This window comes from Cupressus sempervirens, chromosome 3 (genome assembly GCF_028749045.1).
Source record: "Cupressus sempervirens isolate cs-2001-9-10 chromosome 3, ASM2874904v1, whole genome shotgun sequence".
NCBI classification, from domain to species: Eukaryota; Viridiplantae; Streptophyta; class Pinopsida; order Cupressales; family Cupressaceae; genus Cupressus; species Cupressus sempervirens.
Genome location: NC_143120.1, coordinates 99,287,306 through 99,313,268, shown reverse-complemented (window position 1 = coordinate 99,313,268; position 25,963 = coordinate 99,287,306). Strand labels below are relative to the sequence as shown.

The 25,963-nt window shown below is 39.2% G+C and overlaps 1 protein-coding gene across 2 annotated transcripts in view; it reads left to right on the top strand.

The window, feature by feature from the left end:
• LOC149564974 (calnexin homolog) overlaps positions 1–20,682 on the top strand; it is a 60,372-nt gene extending 39,690 nt beyond the window's left edge. Inside the window, exons 5-6 of one of the 2 annotated variants that reach the window (XR_016361986.1) lie at positions 19,868–20,015; positions 20,113–20,682. Coding sequence is in view for 1 of the 2 variants with exons in the window: in XM_089818513.1 (XP_089674639.1) it covers positions 19,896–20,015; positions 20,113–20,250 (258 nt within the window). In the remaining variant the exon portion in view is untranslated. The remainder of the gene's footprint in view (positions 1–19,867; positions 20,016–20,112) is intronic. The other variant, XM_089818513.1, reaches the window with a different exon arrangement.
• The last annotated feature ends 5,281 nt before the right edge of the window (positions 20,683–25,963 follow it).

Genomic DNA, 25,963 nt, shown 5'->3' with positions numbered 1-25,963 from the left:
ACAAAACAAATTAGAGTAAAATATAAATTGCTAAGAGAAAATGATCACTTAATTATGATTCCCCGACTTAGGAGGCTCTATGAAGAATGGATGCTGTAATCTCCATAATTTGTGCATATTTTCTTTGGGATTGTAATCTGCAAACATGCCAAACTCCCTACGACACTTAGATTCTCCTTGTCAATAATTCTTGGACTCATGTCGTGCGATAACAAATGCATATTTGCCGTAAAACATCAAGGATGCTTCCTTGATTCTAAAAACTTTATTCCTAGCCATAGATGATACATGTTGACATAGGACATGAACCGATGGCAATTACTAGTGATGAGTTGTCTCAACTCCTTTATGGTTTTGCTTTGATCATCGTTTACTGAATATTGTTGCCAAATTTTCGCTTGATATTTGAACTTTATTTGTGACAACATTTGTTTCTTGTATAGGACAATGGCGACAACATACACTATCTGTCTATACTTGGTATAGAATGTAGTGTGTTGCATGACCATAGTTACCGTCTCTTGCTTTTCATAAATTTTGGGCTTCTCTAGATTATATAAAACATTATCTTGATTAGATACCCATGCAACGTACTCTTCTGAAACATATATCACGCTTTCATGTCCACATGCTGAGGTGACATTGGCAAAGGTCACTGAAGCCCTTCTATGATTTTGCCGTCTGAAGCATTCCAACAATAATTCACCACTTACTGAAAATATACTAGTATGAAGGCTTTTTGAAAGCATAATATGCGCTAAATTAGCAATTCAAAATCTTATTTCCCCTTTATAATGATCATACAATCAAGAATGGCTCCTTGGAAATAGGATGCGCATCAAGTGTGTTTACCGTATGGGTAAAGAAATCAACGCATACAGACAATGGATCAGAATAGCAGAACTTCTTATATTATTCGCATATGCCAAAGATATTACATTATGCCTATGATGATTTACAATGACCGAAGAGGGTGTATAAATACTTTTCGAAGAATCTTCCCGAAGGGGTCCGTTGGCTACATGACAATTACCGAAGGGCCCATCGCCTACATAAAAAGAACCTTCCCGAAGGGACTGGTCGGCTACATAACAAGAACCTTCCCGAAGGGACCCATCGGCTACATAATATCTACCGATGACATACATCCTGGCGGCTACACAATATTTACTTATGACATCATCCCCCCCAAAAGAAAAAGTCGTCTTCGGACGACAATTACAAAATATCTGAGACAATTAACAAACAAAATACATTAACTGACTAACTACAACAAGATAAATCTGCTTCTGTCACATCACTTTCACATTTGTCTCGTGCCTGCACCAAACTGGTCTTCGAACCAAGTTGCATTTGCAGCCTCTGCTAACACAATATTGTCTCCTTAGTTGACCTTGATAGCCACCCGTGCCGCTTTCTTTGTTTCCAACTCTTGGGTACCCTGAGCCAAGTGTTGCTGTACTGCCTCCAACTGGATGATCAGCTCCTCCCGAGCTCTCTATGCATCCACCAAGACAGCCTCGCGTCCAACACCTACTCCAAGTGCCTTTGGTACACACACTCCATGCCCGCAGCAACTCTAGGTCTCATCAACTGGTCACACTTCCCACGACTGATATCCGCATTGATTGGGGGTCTAGGGGGCATCGCCCCCAGCGGGGTCAGCGCCCCTGCGAGGTCCAAGGCGCGCTCCTTGTCACTATACAGGGCGGGGTCAAGGGGCAGCGCCCCTTGCCGCGAAGACCAAACTAGCACTCCAAAACCCACACAAAATTGCATGGAACACAGTATTTCTGTCATTTTCTTCTGATTCCACACTTTCTACCAACCACATACATTTTCTACTTGTTTATGTCTTTCCATTCCCTTCGGCATCATACGTTATTTATTCCCAACTGTTTCAATTTGTCGTTTTTTTTTTGCTCTTGCTTCCTCTAAGTTTTTCCTCCACTGGCTCTTTCCTGCAAACTCCATTTATTCTTAGGTCAGTTATTTCTCTACACAATTTCTTTTCCTTTCCTGGAGTGAAAGCTACACAATCCCTCACTTGCACTACTCTAGCTGTCCATATGGCCTCTCCTTGAATACCTTGCAACTTTGCAAATGGCTCCATACAGATATAAGGCTACTGGGAGAAGCTGTACGCTGGTCCTTTCATAAGATCCTTGGAGGAAAGCATCAACTATCCATTTAAACAATCACCGTACAGACACATCACAAGAAACCCATACAATGTTAAGTTAATACTTTAAATTTTGTGGAGAAGTCCGTATGGTGAGCAAGAACAGCTACAAGACTTCTCAAATGCCGTACGGTGTCAAACAAAAGACTCTCCAAATCCATACACTGCCAAACACAAGACCCTTCAAATCCGTACATTGCCAAATAGAAGACCCTTCAAATCCGTACGGTGCAGGGAAGAAAGAAATTAGAAGTGCCTTTTCGTACGGGTATGAGTGTTATATAAAGACCGTATGACCATTAATCCAAATCCGTACGGCAACACTTAACCTCCAAACCTGTACAGTAGCAGACAATCAATTTACTCTTCAAATCCATATGCCAAACTTTACTCTTGAAATCCGTACACCAAATTGTATTCTTGAAATCTGTACACTAAATTGTATTCTTGAAATCCGTACGGCAATTGAGAACTTAAACTTCTGAATCCAAATCTGTACTGAAGCAACAGGCAACTTATCATTCAAAATCCGTATAGCAGCAATCAGGATATTTAACCAATCCCCAGAAATTTGAATCTCCAGACTTGTATGAAATCTAGCAATATGAAGGTAAACTTCCAATTGTTGTACGGTCATAGGGAATTAGACCTCCAAAAGCTGTATGGCCCCAACCAGAGAAGCCAATCGCCAAAATTCATATGCTTAGCAAAAAAATTCATCTATTACCTTTCCAAAGTCCGTACGGTGCTCAGTTGAGAGCTTAATCACTCTTCACTGCACATGAAGGGCTCTTTTTGGATGCACAAACATCACACTGAATGCCTCAAATATTCTTCTAAAATTTTAATGTTCAATTCTATCTTTTATCTACCTTTACTTATCTTGCATATGTGCAGTATTTACATATATATAGTATTTACAGTCGTTTTTTTCTCAGTTGCACGGAGGTGCGTTATTTATTCCATGGTAGACGTTCGACCCATTCACTGCATCGGCTACTTCTTGTCGAGCGTCCATAATTTTATTACTGTGTTATCGCCCACTTCGGGGATTTTATATGGCTTGACCCACTTTATTTTAAATCTACCTAGTCTGATCTCATTGCACCCATTATACTTTAGCACTCGTTGTCTCGATTGAAACCTGTTCAACTTCAAGTGCTTGTAGTGCCATGCCTTATGCCTGTTTTGTGTAACCTTCGTGGGCCATTGTGCCTGCAATCGTTGCTTATCCAGTTTATTCAAGTTACACGATCTCTCCCTCAGGTTTTCCATATCGTGCAGTTTGTTCTTGAAACTCGGTACCATGAATTCCATCGGCTGCCACTCCTTGCCGTCCATAACTATATTCTTGATTTTAGAACCTTCACTTCATACTGCTGCAGCTTTTATTAAACCCTTCCTCTTTGTTTCCTGTGCAGACCGTATAATGTGTCTTCAGTGCTGCCAGCACCTTTCTGTTATATTCGTGGTTTGATGTAACGTTTTCTTTCTGCACAGTTGTACGGTGGGATCTTTCCATTTTCTGGGTTTGTACTGTATGTTCTTCCCCTCAGCTTCAGCTGTAACCGCCTTTCCTTCTTTTGCTTCTCTGTATTCCTTCGGACCTTCATTTTCCTCTTCTTTCTCACCTTCGTCCACCTTTAACATATTACAGCTCAAAAAGAATTCGTAGTCCTCTATTTGCAAGTGGTAAAGACTATTGATAGAATCCAAATCGTCGTCTCCTTCCAATCGTAGGACTCCCTCCTTATTTGGTTCCATACGCTGCCTCCCTTCATCCTCATCCTCTTCAGAATCTGATGACAGAGCTTCTTTTCTGACCATCTAGGTGTATAAATCAATGATGTATTTCTGCCATTTGCTTTCAAGTGATAAGAGTGTTTTTCTTCTAGTCGTGTTCAACTTTGGCTTGAATGAGGCACCCCCGGCCTAGAATGGCATCGTATCCTTTTCTCTTCAGCAGGATCACAATGAAGTCAAGCAGGAATGGTTGTGTTCCAATCGTTACTGGTTGTGCTATTAGGACTCTCAATGGTTTGATTTCGTGTTGGTCGACCGTTAGCAACTGGAATGTGGGTGGCCACAATGTCGGTTGTCCCAACCTTTTCCAAGTATCCTTTGGTAACACATTGACATCAGACCCTTCGTCCACAATCGTGTCCATCAAAACAGTCTCAAGAATTCCCATTTCGACGACTGCCAGATGTCGTCCGGATGATAGGGCTAGCAGCATTGGATCCTTTGCACTTGGGCCACTTTCCTTCTCCCTTTTGTCCGCTGTACTTGCTCCACTTTCCTGCTCCCTTCCATGTTCTCCTGGTAGTTTAGTAGCGGGAACGATGTTTGTGAGTGCTGATCGGAGCTGAGGCATTGTGAGCAGCAAATAATTTATCTTGACTGGTACTTTGGTTTGTAAGATTTACCATACGATGTTCTATTTCGCGCAGTTCCTTGCTGAGGTACCGACAGTGTCCTTTAGGTGTGCCATCTCTGCCTACATTGCTTTCTGGATCTCTGCCTGTGCTTCCTCTAGTCGCTTCTTTTCTTCCATCGGGTCGGGGTATACTTTCGCTTGCTTTCGTGTAATGGCCAAAACCTCCTCTTCGTCTGTCCTGACGATGATCAAATTTACTCCCGACTTCAGGCACTTAGCATCTTCATGATTGCTGAGTCCGCACCATCTGCATAATAATTTCGGTGTGTTTGCCGTTGTACAGTCACGGACAAAGTGACCCCACAAATTACATGCTCGGCATTGAACTATGGGTCGGTCGTTCGCATCGTACTGAATTCGACTCCTGCTGCCATTATTGTTGTTGTTTTGACCTCGCCGATTATTTCTGTATCTTCCTGATGTGGCACCCTCCGTACTGGTGTACCCACTGCCTCCTAACGCAGAAGCCTCCTGTGTTAGGAACACTTGCTGAGGACTTCATGTTTTCAGATTGAACGGGCATTCCTTTGTGGAATGTCCCATGATCTGGCAAATCTCGCAAAATTGGTTCTTCGGACAAGATCCCTTTGTATGGCCTTCTTTCTTGCACTCGGTGCACCATAGCTCATTTCCTTTGGTTTCCTTCTATATGTTCTTGAATTCTTTCATCATCGGAATCATATCCTTTTGGAGGGCGTGAACCTTCTTGTGTCCTTTTCGTCATCACTGCTCTCCTCTTTTGAAGATGCGTCGTCATTTGAATCAGACGAACTACTCTTCTTCTTCTACTTAGTCTTCTATTCACTTTCCAGGTTCATTGTCTGGTTGTATGCTTTAGTATATGACAATGGCGGCACGATCTTCATCTTCTTTCGCAACCTCGGGTGTAGGCCTTCAATGAACCATCTTTTTTGCAACCCATCAGGCGGCTTATTCTCCATTTTATTGATCAAGTCCTTCAACTTCCTGGCGTAGACTCGGACTGTTTCATTTTTCCCTTGTTTTGTGTTGTATATCTCTGCTACGATTTCATTGTCATCGTGGAGCAGTTGAAATTCGACAGTAAACTCCTTAAGGTTGTCCCAAGTGGTTGATTTTTGAGGATCTACATTGGCGAACCAATCAATTGCAACACCCCGTAGGGTGGTCAGAAACAGCCGGACCCATTCGTTTGTATTTGTTATGCCATTCACCCTCCAAATCGTTTCACATGTTTTACAATGTCGGATCGGATTGGCTGCTCCATCACCATCAAATTTTGGCAATTTTATGTGTAGGAACATTGACGGTTTGCACTCCGACACCAACGCTTTGTATCCCGATACCAACTTTTTGCACTCCGGCACCAATGCTTTGTATCCCGACACCAACACTTTGTATCTTGATACCAATGGTTTGTACTCTGGCACCAACGCTTTGTATCTCGACACCAACACTTTGTACTCCGACAGCTGTGCTTTTTGGTGAAGAAGGGTCTCCGTTAAGCGAATCTCTCCGTTCTGGAAGTGTATCGCGGATGAAGAGTTCACTCCACGCTCTTGCTCCCTTGGCACTCTGAGCCGTGCGAGTTGATACTCTTCCGTCTGGATTCTCTTCCCTTGGTGAATACAAATTCAAAAACTCCTCCCTTGCTTCTTCCACCAACTCCATCCGCTGTCGAGTCTCCTCCAACAATTCCTCCGCACTTTTGTGTCCATCGGCAATCTTCTGAAACCTCCTGCGTTCGGCTTGCTTTGCCAAAATTAGATTTCCTTGTGATGTGCGTATTTCGTCCTTTTCCTTCAGCTCGTTCTTATTCTTGTTCAGCTGATTCGGCATTAGTCGTCATTCTCCATCGGGCGACGGCGCCAAATGTTTATCGTATGGGTAAAAAAATCAATGCATACAGACAATGGATCAGAATAGCAGAACTTCTTATATTATTTGCATATGCCAAAGATATTACATTATGCCTATAATGATTTACAATGACCCAAGGTGTATAAATACTTTCCGAAGAATCTTTCCAAAGGGGTCCGTCGGCTACATGACAATTACTAAAAGGCTCGTCGGCTACATAAAAAGAACCTTCCCGAAGGGACCCGTTGGCTACATAACAAGAACCTTCTCGAAGGGACCCATCGGCTACACTATTTACCGATGACATACATCTTGTTGACTACACAATATTTAACTATGACAAAGTGTTCAAACACCATATTTGACTTGTACATAGCCCAGGCACCATCGAGCAACACCCATCTTCAAATATAATTTGTGCTCCAGACATTGTGACATTCTAGCATCCAATGCAATCGGTTTATCCAACTATCCTGTCGATAGTTTTATCGCCTCCACTATTATTCTTCAAAAAATGATTGTGATATGCCTATAGTCCTCAGATTACCAATTGGCATCCATTTGCAGATTACCATATTGCAACTTTATTATTCAAACATGCCATCTGCTAGATGCTTTCCAGGTTGAATGAGATGTAATTTAGTTAGATGTTCTGCAAAGTCTTGGTGACTTTTTGTCTTGTTAATCTTGGTGTTCGTCAACCATCTCTTGGTGCAATCTTCAACTTGATTACTTGAATGTTGAAGGTGAAAATGAAATGATTCAATGACATAGAAGGGCAACTAATATATTAATCTATGCCAGCATATAGACCTCTTTTGACACAAATTTCTAGGCATATTCTTTGCCTGGATTAGTTTTTCAATGCAGTCTCTATACAATTGTAATCATTATCTTGACGCACCTAATTTTGCCATCCACAGGCCTATCAATATAGGTTTTGTATGCCTACTAGATCTTGTTGACACCATACATACTCCTATTGGAATTGAAGTAGTACCTTGATGACCATTCTTGACCTTCCTTCATGATGACATATAATCAAATTCTTGATCTGTAAAATTTTGGACTCCATTAGTGGCTCTTGGTGGGGACATATGCTCCTTGTGGCGATAATAAGAATCCAACTATCTTTGGATGAAGAAGACCTGCAAAAAGTAAAACACAACAAAAAGCAACAATTAGTCCATACAATAATATCAAGATAAGTTCAAAATAAGTACATAAAAGAAAATGAAGAAAAGAAAGAGAACTCCCCAAATGCTTTTATTGGAAGAATGGCTTCGAATACTGTCCATGCACTGGGAAATCATGCATATGTCCATCAGTGTCTTGCAAAAACTAAGAATTTTGTCTAGTCTTTTCAAAAATAATAAACGGCTCTGACCACAAGGCTTCGAACTTTCCATGTTTGTCCTTTTCTTGATCCCTGACATTCCATTTTAGAACCCAATCGCCGACCTTAAAAGATTTGTTTTGAGTCCTTTTGTCATGAAGAAACTTTACTTGTTGATTATTGATATTTTGTTCCTGTGCGTGCCTTCTAATTTCATCAAGTTTAACCAGTGCATTCAATCTATTTTCCATAAAATCAATATCATCTAATTGTTCTTTAGTAATAAACTTGTAAATTGGAAGTAAGTTGTTAAGAGGAAGTCTTGCTTCCTTGCCATAGACTAAATTAAAAGGAGAGAAATTGGTAGACTTTTTAACAGTGATTCCGTTTGCCCATAATTCCAAGTTTAACTTTGAGTCCCAAGTGCGCTTGTTGTTGTCCAACATCCTTCTAATAATGTTCAGAATATTTTTGTTACTGGATTCAGCTTGTCCGTTGCCCTGAGGATGATAAGGTGATGAATATGACACAGTTATACCATACTTCTTGCAAAAGTCAGTAAATTCGTTAGACCGCAAACACATGCCATTATCTGCTATAATCTTCCGAGGGACCCCAAACCTAGTTAGAATATTCTCTGTAAGGAACTTGATCACAACTTTGCTCATAGATTGCCGAGTAGGTATGGCCTTTACCCATTTGGTGAAATAGTTGGTTGCTACTAGGATCCAACTATGGCTTCCACTTGATTTATCACTAATCTCCCCAATGAAGTTAATTCCCCACATTTGGAATGGTTCCTTTGCTTGTAACGTCCTTAGAAGGAGGGCACCATCACATTTTAGTTTACCTGAAATTTTTTGACATGCTTCACATTTTCGTACATATGCATGACAATCCTTAAAAAGTTGTGGCCAATAATAACCTGCTCGCAATATTTTATGTGTTGTGGTTCTTGCTGAAAAATGACCACCACATACTCCTTCGAGCATTTCTTTAAGAACGACTTCAGAATGAGATGTATCTAAATAGAAAAGTAGAACATCGTCTTGGTTCTTCCAATACAAATCTCCTTCAGTTAGTACATACTTTGTGGCTTGAAGCTTAATGTTTCTTTTTTGGTTATTATTCAGATTGTCTTTATATTTCATGTGTCTTAGATAATAAACTATATCAGTATACCAAGGACACTTTTCGATACTTGCCTTAGTGTGGTCATTAGTGATCTGATTAACTTGCACCGCTTCCAAATTCGATTCTGCCACGAGCTTAGCTAGTCCTTGTCCTCTAACCAGTTTCATAATGTGAATGTCTATGTTGAATTCTTGAATCTGGTTTATCCATCTACATCTTCCTGTAGTCTCGGATTGTCTAAAGATATCTTTGATGGCTGCGTTAGGCACATAGGCAATGATTTTAGCTCAAACCAAGTAAAGTCTAAAGACTTGATCGATTTAACAATGGTATAGGCTTGCTTCTCATTGATATTGTAATTAAGTTCGGCAGCCTGTAAGCTTTTACTAAAAAAGGCAAGTGGCTGCTCATGACCTTCTTCATTCTTTTGTAGCATCACAACAGCTATGGTATGATAAGAGGCAAATGAGAAGACTTGGAAGGGTGTCTTAAAGTTTGGCGATTTAAGAATGAGAGCTTCCTTGATAGCTATCTTTATTTTTGCAAATGCCTCTATAGCTTCATTATTCCATGCTATTTTAGCTCCTTTCTTGAGCATTTTAGCGATTGGTTTAATGATTTCAACAAAATTAGAAACAAACCTCCTCACAAAATTAATCTGACTGAAAAATGACCGGATGCCCTTAATTGTTTTAGGGATTTGAATATTGTCAATGGTGGCTATTCTTTTAGGATCTATCCTTATGCCTTCTTTAGAGACAATATGTCCTAAGAGTTTTCCTTCTGTAACCCCAAAATGACATTTCTTAGGATTTAGGGAAATTCCATACTCCAGGGCTCTTATAAATTTTTCTCTAAGTGTTTGCAATGATCTTTTTTAGAATAAGTAGTAAGGTCATCTTGATAAACTACCATGATAACATCAATCAATCTGTCAAAACATCATCCATCGCTCTTTGGAAAGTAGCCCCTGTGTTGGTTAAACTAAAAGGCATTCTGGCATAGATATACGTACCCCAAGGTGTCATGAATGCAGTTCTGTACTGTTCAAATTCTCTAACTTTAACTTGATTATATCCAAAGAATCCATCCATCATAGATAACAATTCGTTTCCAGTTACCTTCTGTAATAAGATTTCCATATTTGGCAAAGCATAGTTGCCTTTCAAAGATGATATATTTGAATCTATAAAATCTATGCACAACCTAATATCACCATTCTTTTTTTGACTGGAACTAGGTTGGAAACCCAAATTGAATGTCTGATGGGTTTAATGATACTTGCATCTGTCAACTTAATCAACTCCTTCATTTTAGGAGCTAAAGTTGGGTTATTAGGTCTCTACCTTTGCCTAAAGGGTTTAGTGTCCAGTTTCAGAGGTATCTCATGTTGGAATAAATCTTCCCTATAAGCCTTTAACTCGTCATAGCTCCAGGCGAAAACATGCTTATATTTTCTTAATATGGAAATCAAGTCAGACCTAATCTTGGAGGACAATTTCTTTCCTATAGAAACATTCTTAGGCAAGTGCTCATTTCCTAAGTTAATCTCCTCAATGTTATTTTGAAGTATGGTTCATTTGCTAGGTTTTGAATTGTCTTTTTCATCAAAGATTCTTCCTAAAGCTACTAGACCCTTAGGAATTTTATTAGTTTTCAATTAAACTATTTCCTTACCAAATAGCATTCTTTACTTAGTTACCGGATTTGTGCCCTAGAGGTTGGATCCAGATCCGTGGCTGGATTTGTCCAGATTTTTAAAATAATTTTTTCGATTATTTTCTCATAATCATTATGGATTTGATCCCTAGATTCGTACCAGAATCATAGAGTCATACTATGAAATGATTTAGAATCATAGATTCATACTTTGAAATGATTTAGTTTTAGAATTATGTATATTTCTCTCATTTTTTAGTATATATATAAATATACATGAATCCAATCAATGTTTTGGTTTTCATAATCATCTTTGCATGTCAAGCATCTGATAAGGTCCTTATCGTCTTCGAAAACTTGCTTGTTTTGCACATTGTCGAGTATTGATGGTCTATTCTTCATTTCTACCTGCACAACCTCATCAAGTGGGAGATCAATTTGCTTAATTGCAAGATTTTCCATTATGTCGGCCAAATAGTTATTTGACCTATCTATCCATTTAATAGAAAATGCATCAAAATATTCTATCAAATCCCACACATAATTTCTATATTGTTTCAAATTTGGTTTTCTAGTTGCAAATTTGTGCCTAATTTGAGATACGATTGAATCGGAATCCCCTAAAATAGAAAACAACTTTATCCCATAAACTTTAGTAACATTAAGATAATGATTAAAGTTTCATATTTTGCAATATTGTTTGTGCATTCAAAGTTAAGCAGAAATGAATATTTAAATGTTTTACCTGATGGTGAAACGAATATAACACCAGCTCCATTACCCTCTTTACTACAAGCCTTGTCAAAGTACATCTACCAAATGCTATCATAATCTTTCTGCACATACATTTTAATGGGATTAGTTCCTTAAAAACTGGTTTGGATACACAATTGTCCATATCGAACTGGCAGAAGTTAACTTCAGAATCTGGGTTATAATCTTTTCGATTAGGTGGTATGACCGTGGTTCTCTTTCAATCCTGATTTCCTTACCTCCCACTGGTATAGTAGCATAAGATAGATTGAGCTACACATGACCACCTACCAAGTTTGACCATTGCTGAGATAATAACATACCATAACTCACCAAAATCTCAACTACAGTAATGTTAGTCTTGTATGATATTTGAGGGAATGCAGGAAAACGAAATTCAATTTTTATAATACCTACTACTGGAATTGATCTGTTGTCCTTGGCATAACATTTCCCATAAGGCATATCTACTTTAAGACCAATTTTTTTCATAACATAGGCATACATAATATTAACTGTCGCACCTGAATCAATCATACAATTTTTAACTAACTTGTTATTAATCAAAAAAGTCAAATAGAGTGGATCAACTTGATTTGAATTCTTATTTAGTGTTGTTCCTAAATATACAATTGGAGGATTTTCACTATCTCTTGATTCATTCTCATTACTAACATCTTCTATGCTAGATAAAATATTCATAGTTTCCTCTTTGTAGTTAGGAAATTTCATCATCTCTATTAGTGGAACAACAATTTTTCACTGAGATAATGCATGATTAATAAAAATATGACAATCAGATACCTGCTTACCATTATCCTTGGTCAACTATTTGGTCAAATTAGGAGGCTGATTAGTCTCTGCTTGTTTGGCTTGATTGTGATACCATTCTTCTTAGACACCTCTTCGTGTTGTAAATTCTTTGTGAACATACTAGCAGAATTACTTTGATTTGTACTTGAAGTTTTGTTTCTTCACTGATATGATTGTTTGGCGTGCTCAACGGCTGTGATGTATATGGCATATCCTGCAATCTTGGTCTATTATCTCTTTGAAAAAGTGGCTTGTCATTCCTGCTTTGTTTCATCTTTATGTCCTTAAGCATATCCATAATTTCTTTTAATTCATCTTTCTTAAGTGCTTTAGGATTATATAACTTTCGCATCATCTCTCTTATATACCTTGCCAGCCGCTTTTTTGTTGTTTTCTGTTGTCATAGCCACTTTGAAACCATGTGGTAAGAAACCTGGCTTATGAGATCTTATCTCATAATGTGTCTTGCTGTCAAATGCACTTAGATAGAAATCAATCAGAAAAGAATCAACTGGTCTAGTTTCTCTTGGAATTCTGTTTAATACTTTATTAAATCTTTTGTTAAATTCAAAAATTGATTCATTGGCATTCTTCCTGATACTTGTTAATTCGTGCAAAGCAAAAGATGTATCATTATGATCCTTGAATTGCTCTATGAACTGATCAACATAGTCACACCATTCGGTTATAGACCTATCTAGGAGACTCCTGTACCATTCAATTGTGTCCTTTGTCAAGGATTGGACAAAAAGCTTCATGAAGACATCCTCATGGTCTTCAAAATCTTCAATTGTATTTTTTAAGTTAATGACGTGTTGCTTGGTAGATTCCACTCCGTTCCCAAAAAACTTTGGAATAGCAGTTCTCAAATTGTTGGAGACTGGGTTGGGATATCCTCTTATTCCATGAAAATCAAGCTGTCGATACCTTTCAATGACCATAGGTAGTCTCATAGCTTGATTTCTTATCCCCTGATTTTGTGTTGCATAACCTTGGTTATTTTGGTTGATATTTCTATTGTTTTGATTTACACCATAGGGCTGCCAGAGATTTGCAGTATTCTATCAGATACCTTTAGTATGCTATCTTGAATTCTCAACATAGTGATTGTTGTTCTGATGTCTTGCAAGACTGCTATTTTGATTTTTAATTTGTCTATTATCATACAATGGGTTTACATAGCTGGTAGCAAATTGTGAGTCCAAGTTTTTCCTATGAGGTGGGTTATATTTTGATGATGTGTTCACCTCTTCTTGGAGTTGCTTTGTTCTTTCTTCTCTACACCTATCCAACCTTTCCTAATTGCTTGCTTTTCTTTTTGGAGAGATAATATTCTCTATTGATATTCCTTGTTGAAAATGTAGACTAGGCTAGGTGACTAAGGGGAGGGGGTGCGGGAATCAGGAACCAATAAAACTTTTACTTCAATTCACTATCGAATCCTTTATAAACTAATCTGATCTAATTGCATGTATGAAAGATTGAAAGCAATAAAACATTCATAACACTTGACACAATATTTGATAACCTATGACCTTCCAAATAGAAAGTAAAATTGGGGTGGGGATGATACTCATAAGCTTTAGTACTGTAGTATAAAGTTGGTTTGATAAGGCTTACAATTGATCACTTCTGGTGATTTGCCCTGTTAGGAGCATTAAGGACCGTTAGGTCCATCTTGTAAAAGGATTTATACAATACAATGAAGTATGTACTCAGTTAGGAGATTTTGCATAAGACTGTTAAGTCCACCTTGTTAGAGGATTTGACTGATGCACTTGTTAGGATGAACCAATAGCTGATCTCTGCTATGCAACTCGGTTTGCTGAATGAGATTCTTTTAATGTAGAATGATCACCCGAATGTGATGGACGGGACTCTACTTTTCCTCTTATACTATTTCTAGCCTTTAGTCAATCTTCATCTTGTTGGATTTTTTGAGGATCGCTGCAAATGTAATTGCATTGCCCATAAGGTATATACTTTCCAAATGACAACCACCTCTCTTATATTAGATAAAATATGGATAGACATGTCCTTTCATGGGGCGTGTCTATTCATCAACAATTAATTAATATAATAGTTTATTATTAACTATACACATATTTGAGCATATATAAATGTCAAATATTTAATATATATAATATATATGTAACTTCAATTTAGTCTCATGAGTTTATCAAACTGAAGCTACCAAACATTAAAACCCCCTCTTAGCTAGGGAGGATAAACGCATGATGATATATTACCTCAATGCAATAATAATGATATTGGGAGCAATGGCCTCCTAAATGTCAACTCATTTCACATTCACTGTGTACTCCTGGAGCAATGGCTTCTTGAATGTTAAGTTGCAAGATATTCACCAAGTACTATGAGTAATGGCCTCTTGAATGTCAACTCATTTGATATTCACCAAGTACTGTAATGGCCTCTTGAACATCGATTTACATAACATTCACTAGGTACTCAAAATGTTCATAAGGTATGTGTACAGACATTCTCATAACGCTTACCATATGAACATCCACCATGCAAAGTATAATCTATCATGATCTGCATAGGTGCATAGGCATATAAGATATCCATCATAATAGAAAATCAAGTTATTGTAAGATTGTCACCTTTCAATAATTTTTGCAAATACAAGTGATAATCATTTGAAAGTCGTCACTTCCTCATGATATAGGGTAGGCCCATATAGTTATCAAGAATATTCATGAATTGGAGTCCTCTTGACTATTACAATTTATAGATCATTGGAGAATCCATCTCAATGTGGTCTACTCCCTTTGAATCAATACGACCAAGATCACTAAAAGTTGACTGAACCATATTCTCTATCTGCTCTTTTAAGGTATCCTTCTAAAGAAATGTCAAGCGCCTTCAGAATCTCAATCTCCCTCCTTTTCCTGAAATTAGTTTATTATATATCAATGTTGACCCTTGACAGGTGAATATCCCTGAGCTTTGAATTAAGGGTCCTACCACCAATAGGACTTGACCTTTAACTTTGTCCTTTCTTAATAATTTATTCTTATGGTTTCCAAATGTTATAAATTGTATCATCCCCTTGGAGTTTACAAATTTCTTCGATTCCATGTCCACTAACCTTAATGTAATATGGAATGTTATCGTGCACTTTATTAGTCTTCATACACACTATTTGGTCCTTTTTTCTTTTCTTTTTCTGAACACCAACAATTAGGTTTTTTCAAAAAAGTAATGCGTCCAACCTGGCATATTATATACCCGCCACAAGAATGTCGCTATACCAATAAATTGGGAGAAGATCTTCTTTTGTTACAACCTATGTGCATTCTTTATATCGCTGCATGTATGATACTTATTGTCTATTAAAACAAGTCGCTTTGATTGTGCTCATTCATCTCATGGCCTACAATAGTCATAACTAGAGCTTTTCCAATCCAAAAAAAACATATATATATATATATATATATATATCCTCCTTACAGATGCAACATTGACTGTATATTCTTCGCTCCTTACAATAGTTTGTTTCCTTTTCCCTTAATGATCATTTAGTGCCTATTGAATTGTGTGTCTTGTTACTTATAATTTCAATATCATCGCAGATTGCATTCTCTTTTATTGAGTGTCAACAAATAGACTTGATCTGATTTTTCTATTCCATTGCTTGTATATGATTCCTACATTAGCAGTTGGCTCTAATACCATGTTGGATTTTATGAGGATCGCTGCAAATGTAATTGCATTGCCCGTAAGGTATATACTTTCCAAATGACAACCATCTCTCTTATATTAGATAAAATATGGATCGACATGTCCCTTCATGGGGCATGTCTATTCATTAACATTTAATTAATATAATAGTTTATTATTGACTATACACACATATATTTGAGCATATATAAATATCGCATATTTAGTATATATAATTTATATGTAACTTCAGTTTAGTCTTATGAGTTTATCCAATTGAAGCTACCAAACATTAACACATCTTCATATTCACTACTTTTCACTTCTTACACATGTTTTTTTAATATACTCATTTGGATTTGACAAGATAACTCACATTTATACCAATCCAAATAATTACTTTCCGAAGTTGGGTACAATACCATATTGAACAATCTTCACCTTGTCAGCTCAGTGCTAACACTTAGGTTCAAAAGATCACTCGAGTGATATATACTGATACTCGACAACACAATGAACTCGGCAATCTCTGGCACTCAGTTGACATTGGTGCTTGGTCCACATTGATCACTCAGGAGTTGTTGTGGAACTCGGTTAACATTGATGACTCAGTTAGCATTGAAGAGCTTAGTTGACACTACAACAACTCGGTTACAATTGCAGCTCGGTCAACACTACTTTATGCTCTACTTGGTTAACTTCCCATGACTAGCTCAGTTTAAATTGTCTGCAAGGTTTACTCTGTGGTGCTTGGCAACAATGTAACCAACCAAAGGACTAAGTGTTTTGACATTGATTGACAACTAGTCTGGCCATAAGGTCAACAATACCTATCTTTTCCAAGATATCATCCAGCTGCATCTAAAGAACTTTTGCTAATATTGCATTGCTACGATTAGTTGTTTCAGCCATTTTTTTATGATTGCATCCCACTGCAGTAACTCCACCTGATTCTTGTCATCATCTAATTGAGTTATTTTGTAGTGTGATTCTTCATCAACTCTAGGGATTTGGAAAAATCGGTTGAAATTTTCTTCTTCGCTTCCAGGATTTGATCTATTTCTTTCATTTTGTCTGTTAGTCCTTTTGTGAAGATCTCTGTGACCTGTATAAAGCATCTTTGATCTTTGCTTTTTATTCTTCTTCTTTCTTGGTTTTCTCTCGATGGTTAATTGTGCAAATCTTCGTAGATTTATTGATCTTCGTGCTCACATAAACCTTAAGAGCAATGGTTAATTCCTCAATATAAAATAGATTGAATAATGCACAATAGTCACCACCCTCTTAGGGAAAAAATAAAATAAACATCTAGGTACTTCCTTAGCAGAGCGTGCCACAAATGACTTTAAACTTTTAATGTAAAAGAATGATTTTGAAAAACTTACATAGTTTGTGATTAAACAAATCTCTATACTGGTCTGAGGTAAGAGATTTGCAAAGCTTACTTGCAACTGTCCCCTAGTAGAGTCGCCAATCTGTTGGTTTCCAAAATTGCTGATTGGAATCCTATGAGTCTTGCCAACTTGATGCTGGGATATCGAACCGGTTATGGTCAACTTGACAGAATTGAATAATGCAATCCGAGTTCCCTGCGCTTCTAGCTCTGCAAGGCCAAGGTGGGTGCACCTGCTCTTGAACCAATCACTTGAATCCAAGATTACATAAAGTAGATAGGTTTAAATGCAATAAGAGTCTCCAGTAATGCCAAGAGTCTCTAAGAAACTTCTAACTTGCTCAAATAATTATAACTTGAACGATGACTTCAAAATATGATCATTTCAAACATTCTAAAATTTATTTAATCATTAACTTTTCTCTTATTTCAGCGTTCACAAGTTTGAAGTAATCATATTTTGAAGTCATCATTCAAATTATACTTATTTGAGCAAGTTAGAAGTTTCCTAGAATCTCTTGCCATTATTGGAGACTCTTATTGCATTTAAACATATCTGCTTTATGTAATCTTGGATTCAAGTGACTAGTTTAAGATCAGGTGCACCTGCCTTGGCATTGTAGAGCCAGAAGCGCAAGGAACTTAGATTACATTATTTAGTTCCGTCAAGTTGGCCTTAACTGGTTAGATATCCCAACATTGAGTTGGTGAGACTTGTAGGATTGCAACCAGCGGTTTTGGAAACCAACAAGTTGGATGGTGTTGATGCTAGTGACGTGGGGAACCTCTAATGTTTCATGTGATGATGATTCATGCTGCAGCGAGCCCGGTATATCGTATTAGATGTTGGATGATGATAGGTCCCAATATCGTGATTTACAGCGACTTATAGATGAGGGGGAAGTAGAGACATATGAGGAGTTTGATATAGCAGTAGTTTCCACTTCTTTAGAGGAGGCATTGGTAGAGGTACCTAGTTGCCTTGTTGGTGGACATGTGTGAGGTTGTTAGTGCACATGAGAAGAGTAATCATGAGTGAGCAGTGGGGATACAATTTCCTATCACAGTGCAGTTAGTGAGTGAGAGAGCTTACGTAGGAGCCAAAGTATGAAGACATAATGTGACCAAACAACTGAAGGTGAGCGATAGTGATATCTTCTCAACTCTTGTGCATTATGATGCTATTTGGTAGATGTTAGTTGTATTTGGTTGGGGTGCTCCTATGTCAGAGGAGCACAATGTTAGTTGCTTTCCACTAGCAGAGATTCATTCACTTCGAGAGACTGTTGGGATCTTGAAACCTAACTGTTTAGAGTTGGTATCTGACAAGGATTACCTTCTTGATTGGGGTAGTACTTGTTATGAGATATCATTAGGGAAAGAGAAGGAGGTGTTTGAGCTTACCCATGAGCTTAAGATGACTTTTGGCGTGTTGGAGAGCACTAAGTTGGCTCTCCAGGAGGTGCAGTTGCAGTTGACTGAGGTTACCCTGGAGTTGGAGCGTGTATAATGTACATTGGCTTCAGATCTAGTACAGCTACATATAGTGGTGGTTGGTGGTGTGTTTACTTCCATGGATAGGGATGATGGATGTGCTGAGGATGCAGTAACATCCATCCTTGATATGAGTGTAGTAGCTACAGATGAGATGAGTGCATCAATGGAGGACTGCAGAGAGCTTCTTGTTGTACCAGGTCCCCCAGTAGTTAGCACACTGATAGATGATGCAGAACTGATACCTTTTTTTTCAAATGTGAAGGATTAAACATCAGCATTTTATTATATTGTAAAACTATATATTTTGTGCTACATGATATAATCAATAAGCTTTTAGTGACTGCAGCAGTTTACTTTGTGTAGAAATTTGTCTTAAAAGAGTTGCAAATTTGTATAATGTCGCTTCTAACAAACTTCTTTCTGTCTCATGACATTCCTAGGAAATCCCTTCCATCCATGTGTTAAAAAATGCAGGACTGCAACTCATGCCCACAACTAAGTTGAGAATAAAAAGAAGATTTGATCTTTATTGGAACTTGGGGTTTTTAGCTGCTGCGAAATATGGTTTGTAACTTTGTATGAAGTCAGTTTGTGAATACTTTTAACCCTGTAGCAACTGCTAGAAAGGCTTTTTGTATCTTCATTGGTCAAGGCAATCTTGAAAATAGATGTGGGATAATTAATTAATTTGTGCCAATTTGAGGATAAAAAAGAAGTGCACATCATTCCCCTTATTGATAATGTGTCCTAGAAATTGAGCTGCATTAGGAATGACATCTGATTCATTTACCTCTCCTGTAAAATCTAGGAGTAATTTTTATTTACAATTGGTTGATAAATTAAAATTACCTTTGAGAAAATGCATGGAAGCTTGGAATTGAAAGGTTCTAGAGTAAAGAAATTGAATCAGGATTCTTAAAATGTTTTTCGAAGACATATCGTTGCTCATCAAATACGATTTTTTTGTTTCGTGGTATGCTCAACCCTTGTCACTATGAAGTTTTTCTTCACTTTGTTCAAAAGTTCAAACAAGGTCCACATGAACACATTTTATTATAGCTCAAATAACTCAGATCTGTTTCTGCTTTGGAGGGACTTTTTAGATTGGTTCTTTCATTCTTCAAATGACTTCACTTCTAGGGTGAATTCTTTGCTTTTGCTCTTTCAGGATTTGATTCAGGAGGGTGAGAAAGCCCCTAATTTGACAATTGGTATCTTTGTGTCCATTTTTGGAGCTGTCATCATGGTTATCCAGAAGATTATTTTTGGAGGAAAGAAAATTCTCTCTGTAAGTTGCTCTTTTTAGTGTTTTCAGATTCTTCAAATACTTGGGCTGGATAGTTAAATAGACATTTCTCAGTCTGGTGCTGAATCTTTCTTTGCAGGCCTCTTTCGAGGGTGAAAAAGAAGGTACTGCTAAACAGCCCAGCCATATTGATAAGGATGAGGAACCATCCGGAGGGATTGAGAAGGAACAAGAAGGACCATCTGCCCCACAGCATAGGAAGAGAAGGGAGACCTAGCTGGTACATCATTTCAAATGCATGGGGCAAGATATCGTTGACATAACTGTTGTTGGTTGAGTCAGTTTTGATCTTTTTACCCGTTCATTCATATCCAGAAAGATTGCAGGTCATGGAAGCAACTTGGTCATGATATAACCATGCTACATCTTATTATGGTTAGCAGGACAATATCATGCTCATGAAATTCTACATTTGGAATATATTCTAACAACTTTGAAGTTACTCATATGTAAGTAAAATGCCAAATACTTTTTATAGTTTTCACTCTACAAATAATACTTCATCTAAATGAGCTTTCAGCTTGGAACACTGTTTTCTTTAAGATGTTTCAGGGGTGGAATGCTAAATTGTACACAGAATTTGCTGATTTTCACATGATTCAAGATGTCAATGCGTATAGAACAGCAGTTGGTTCTGCATTTTTAAATACTTCAACTTTCATCATCTCTATACCTAGACATTATATGTGTTAAAAAAAAATTGATCTGAATTTTGGTGAACTAATATTTTGTGTGATTTGAATTTGTAGAATTAGGCTGGCTTTATTGAACAACTTGCTCAGAATAAACTACTCTTTTATCATGGTAATGCTATAAGAAGATACACTTGCTATGAAGTTTTCTTTCGTTCTTTTTTGTTTTCTGAATTTCTGCACCTGGGCCTTCACATCGGAAACTCCAGTTCACTTATCATGGAGCCAGGAAACCTTGACATGTAAGGTGAGTCTATTAATGTATAATGATCTCATTGTGCCCAATGTAGACAATTCATTTCATGTTTAGATATATGTGCCCAACATAGTTTCACGAGCATAAATCATCAGTAATTAAAGCAGCTTAGTAAGTCAACAATGAAAAAAGCAATCAGAAGCAAAGTTTTTGAAAGTTTCTGTGACTTAGGACTGATGAAAAATAATATGTTTATGGAACCTTTCTTTTTGATCGGTAAAATTTTAAAAGGCCAAGGCCATAATAAATTTTATTAATTTTTAAATTTAATACATTTGTTTACCGTACGGGTAAATTAAAGCAATGCATACAGAAAATAGGAAATACGAACAGCAAACTCCTTTTATTATATTCGCATATGCCAGAACATTACATACAGAGTATATGATATCACAAGATGAATGATCATTTACAATGATCCTAGACGGGATATAAATACTATCCGTTGAACCTTCCCAAAGGAGTCCGTCGGCCACAAACATTATGTCCGCTACAAACTATTTACCCATCGGCTACAAAATCTTTATTGACGACATCGGCTACAGAATACAAAAACATCGACAATCAAGTTAGCTGACATCATCCCCTCCGAAAAGAAAAGTCATCTCTTGACGGCTAACAAAATTAGGAGACAATCCACAGACAACAAAAGAAATACTAGAGAGAAGGAGGCGTCCCAAAAGAGTGTTGCTAGTGACGCAACTCATACACCTGTTCTGTCCTGATGCACAGATCTGTCTGAATCTAAGAATTAACCTCCACGGCCTCCTTTAGGAGAAGCGCGACATCCATAGCTTGCCTCCTGGCTAACTGTAACTCGTGCTCAGCCGCATCCTTATCCCGAAGAGCCGCTTCCTCATCACGCCTAGCCACGTCTCTATCTTGCACCACTGCTGCCATTGTAATTGTCATCCGGAGACGACTTTTCTTTTTGGGGGGGGGGATGGTGTCAGTCGACTGGATGGTCCCGGCGGTCTCTGTAGCCGACGGAATGATTGTCGTCGGTGTTTTATATTTTGTAGCTGACGAGTAAATAGTTTGTAGCGGACATAATGTTTGTGGCCGATGGACTCCTTTGGGACGATTCGACAGATAGTATTTATATCCCGTCTGGGATCATTGTAAAGCATCTTCTACTATTTTAATCTTATGAAGCATAATGTATGTCTGGCATATGCGAATATAACTCTGCTATTCTGTTTCATTGTCTGTATGCATTGATTTCTTTACCAGTACGGTAAATAGCCATATCCCTCAATAGTGCTGCCCGCTTTGCTGCGCATGCTGCCTGCTGGTCGGCCAAGTCGGCAGCTAACTTCTCTCTAGCCTCTCTCTCAGTTGCCAACGATCTCTTGGCTGCAACCCTATCTGCTGTCCTGTGCGCCCCCGCGCGCCGACGAGCATAATAAACCTCCTTGTACAATCTCACAATCTCACGTGCCAGCTTCATCAGTGGAGTGTCACTGGGTCCCAACTCCGGCTTAGTAGCCCAGTTTGCCAACATCTCAGCTGTCTCAACTGTCAGCCAACCTTTGTCCATGAAAAAGACTGAAATCGTCGCAGACAAATCTCACGTATATACGCTCGGATCAAATGCCACTCCCTCTGTCGAATCAAAAATTTAGTTGCCAGCTTGGTTCCCTTTAGAGCAGCAGCCTTCATAGTTCGGAGGTAGTCTTTGCACCTATCCTCGTCCGACTCGTAATCCTCCTTGGCAAAGCCCTCTGGTGACCATTCGGCATCACTATTCTCCTCCTCATCTGTGGGGACGATGCCCACATTCAGTGTCGTCGACTTTGTTCTCAGTGCAACTACGGCCTGCGGCATTCCCTCCTTCGGAGACTGAGGCTCTAGTACTGTCGATGATGCTTCTAAACGTCTGGGAGACTGAATGGACGGACCCGGCTTGGCAGGAGTGAGTTGGAATTGCTGCCTCAAAAACACACTAGCTCTATCCATCACCTCCAGTCGCTCTGATTGTGCGGGCTCCATGGTCTCCTACTGTACTGGCTAGGCTGGCTCGGCCTCTGCTAATAAGGATGATGGAACTGTGACAATTGCATCGCAATCAATCACATCCAAACGAACTTGCGGCTCAGGCTCCGGCGCTGGCAACTGTGCTCTCTGTGAGATTGCGATTGTAACGACATCTGCTTGCTCTGTTGGTACAACTGGAATCACCTCTGCTACAGCCGTCGGCAATATATCGGTAACTGTCTGTGGGACAACATCTGTCGCTGTTTGTGGGAGAAGTTCTATCTCTGTCCGTGGGACCCTCTCCATCATTGCCCGTGGGACAACCTCTATCACCGTTGAAGGAGTCATCACCACCGGGGCATGGCGCTGACCAAATGGGGGAATGACTATCGTGCAGGTAGTCAAGTCCGTCGAAGTTGACATCTGAGGAGGGGTAAAGAATGTGGACCCACTACCCGCTGCTTCACCGCCAACTTCTGTCGAAGTGCTCTCCTCTTCCACGGACTCAGCCTCGTCACTCTCCGAAGTGTCCTGTCCGCTATCTGTATGTCCGAAAGCGTCCAATCCTCGGAATACTCTCTTCTGGCTTGTTGCTGTTCCATCTGTATCCAAGTGGCTACCAATAGAATATGGGAGGTTCCTAGTTTGCCAACTTGCCCCTCGGAGGAGCCTCAAAATCATCCAGTGGTATCTGGCTAGCTGCAGCCTCCAGGAACAGCCCAATAGCATGGTGCGGCATAAAAAATGTTCGGTGCTGAACTGTCATAAATTCCTCCATCCTGTCGGCAAGGACTGAAGCCCAGTCATATACCATACCCTACATGATGCCATTCACGAACACAACCTGCGGCAACACTATATCTGAAGCCCGAGTGGCACCTGTCAACCTGCTCTTGATGATGTCCATGATGCACCGCCAATGACCCTCTCGAATAAAGTCCTTGCGAAGCCCTCTGCACTTTGACCCCTGAATTGGTGCGTCCCTCTCCACGGGTGTAAGATCCCGGCACACTAGATCTATCCAATGCTCCTTCCGTTCTCGTGAGAGTTTGTGGTTCTTGATTTCCACTTTCTTACCATCGAGGCCAGGGATGTCAAAAACCCTAGTGAAATCCCTAGGTTTAAAAGACACTCATCTGATGCTTTTTGTACATGAATGTGCTTGTTCTGCTCTGTCGACTATATGTCTTTATCATGGTGCGCAATATTGATTCGAACAACCGGATGGAGAAGATTGGAAGCTGAATTGCCCAATGCACCTGTGGCCGTACTAGAATCTGCTTAATTTGGTCGGCCTCCAGGGTCTCTTGCCACCATCTTCGGCATTCACTGCCATTAAGACCCTCAAACTGGATGGTGAGATAAGTGAGTTCCTCCCTAACCTTTTGCTTCTTGCTACTAGAACCTGAGGGGCCTACAACTCGAATCCCCGATGCCAAAACCTTTGAATTCTTGTCCATATTTGCCGCCCACTGACTCTTCCACGGCTTCTGTTTGCCTGCCGATTCCATGCAAAAATGGCTTATTCCTCCTTATATAAGTTTCCTCCGTTCGTTAAAAAAGAAATCCCACCCAGCGGTGAAGAGATGAGAAGCCTTCCTAAAACTTCTACGACGAAAAACTAGATGCCTCAATAAATTGCCATCAAAAGTTTTCACACAGCTTTCTTACTGCTGGCACTTCGAATCTCAGCTCAACAATCAGACAACATCAGCTCAACAATTCGTCGCCTGCAACATAACAATAGACGCTCAAATCTTCACAAAGTCGCAACAAATTATCTCATTTCATCCTTTTCATCGTCAGCTCCAACAATCTGCCGCCTGCAGCCTGAACAATCTGCCGCCTAGCGCACAACAATATGACTTAAAATCTTCACAAAGTTACTACAAATTTTGTCACAAACATCTCAACCCCTTAGCATCTCCACAAATCCACTCACAAACATCTCATTCCTACTTAATCAACCTCCACAAACCTATTTCCTCCACAATCCGCTGCTTGGAACACAAGAATATTCCTCATCAGCATCATCCAACTGTTTCCTTAAACTTTTTCGTAGATCCTCAAACTCAGATTTCAGCTACTCTACTTCCAGGTTTAGAGTATTCTTCAAATCCCCAAGCTCCTCTCTGTGAGTCTTCACTTAGAGTGTCAAGTTTACCACGCCATTCTTGCAAATCCTTTTTCAAGTTGTGAATTTGATCAAGCAAATCTCCCCTTGAATCACAAAGATTCTGCAAAGCTATGTTTGATGGCGATGCGGATGGAGAGTCTTCTTCGCTGGCAAATATTTGCTCAAAGACGTTGAGAAGCGCTTCTCTGATGAGAGCACTTGATCGATTTGCTGAGGCAAGGTTGAAGTCGGGCACGGAGAAAACACCTGAGGATAAATGGAGGAGTTCAAAAAATAAGGCAAGGCTCTGCGGGAAATTATGCCGCAGCCAAATATATTCGCCCGCGGAAGACTATCATACGTAGAACAAACATAAAGAAAAATTTTCTGTAGGCACAACACCGTGGGAAGACCCCGCGGGTTGTCTTCCGTGGATAGCCTGCCCGCGGGACACAGTCCGCGGACAAGTTGCTCGCTGACTATTCAAATTTTTTTTATTTTTATTTTAATTTTTTTTTTTTTGAAGAAAAACAGCTCCTCAATTTGGCGTGGAAGCATCGCCATCCTCAAATGACAATGACGACAAGGGAATCTTCTGGGCGTTCGGCGACGGCGATGGTGACATCTTTCTAGCACAGTATATTTTCAATTTGGATCCGTTGACTGCCTGAGGGACCTCTTCCTCGTCCAAGGTTGACAATTTGATCGCTCCATTGTCGTCGACTTCTCGGATTTGGTATGGGCCAACCCACCTAACCTTAAACTTCCCTGACTTGATTTCATTTCGCTCGTCGTACTTGAGTATTAGCTACCTTGGTTGAAACCTGCTAAGTTTCAAATGCTTATCATGCCAGACCTTGCGTTTTTTTTGTGTCACTTCTGTCGCCCA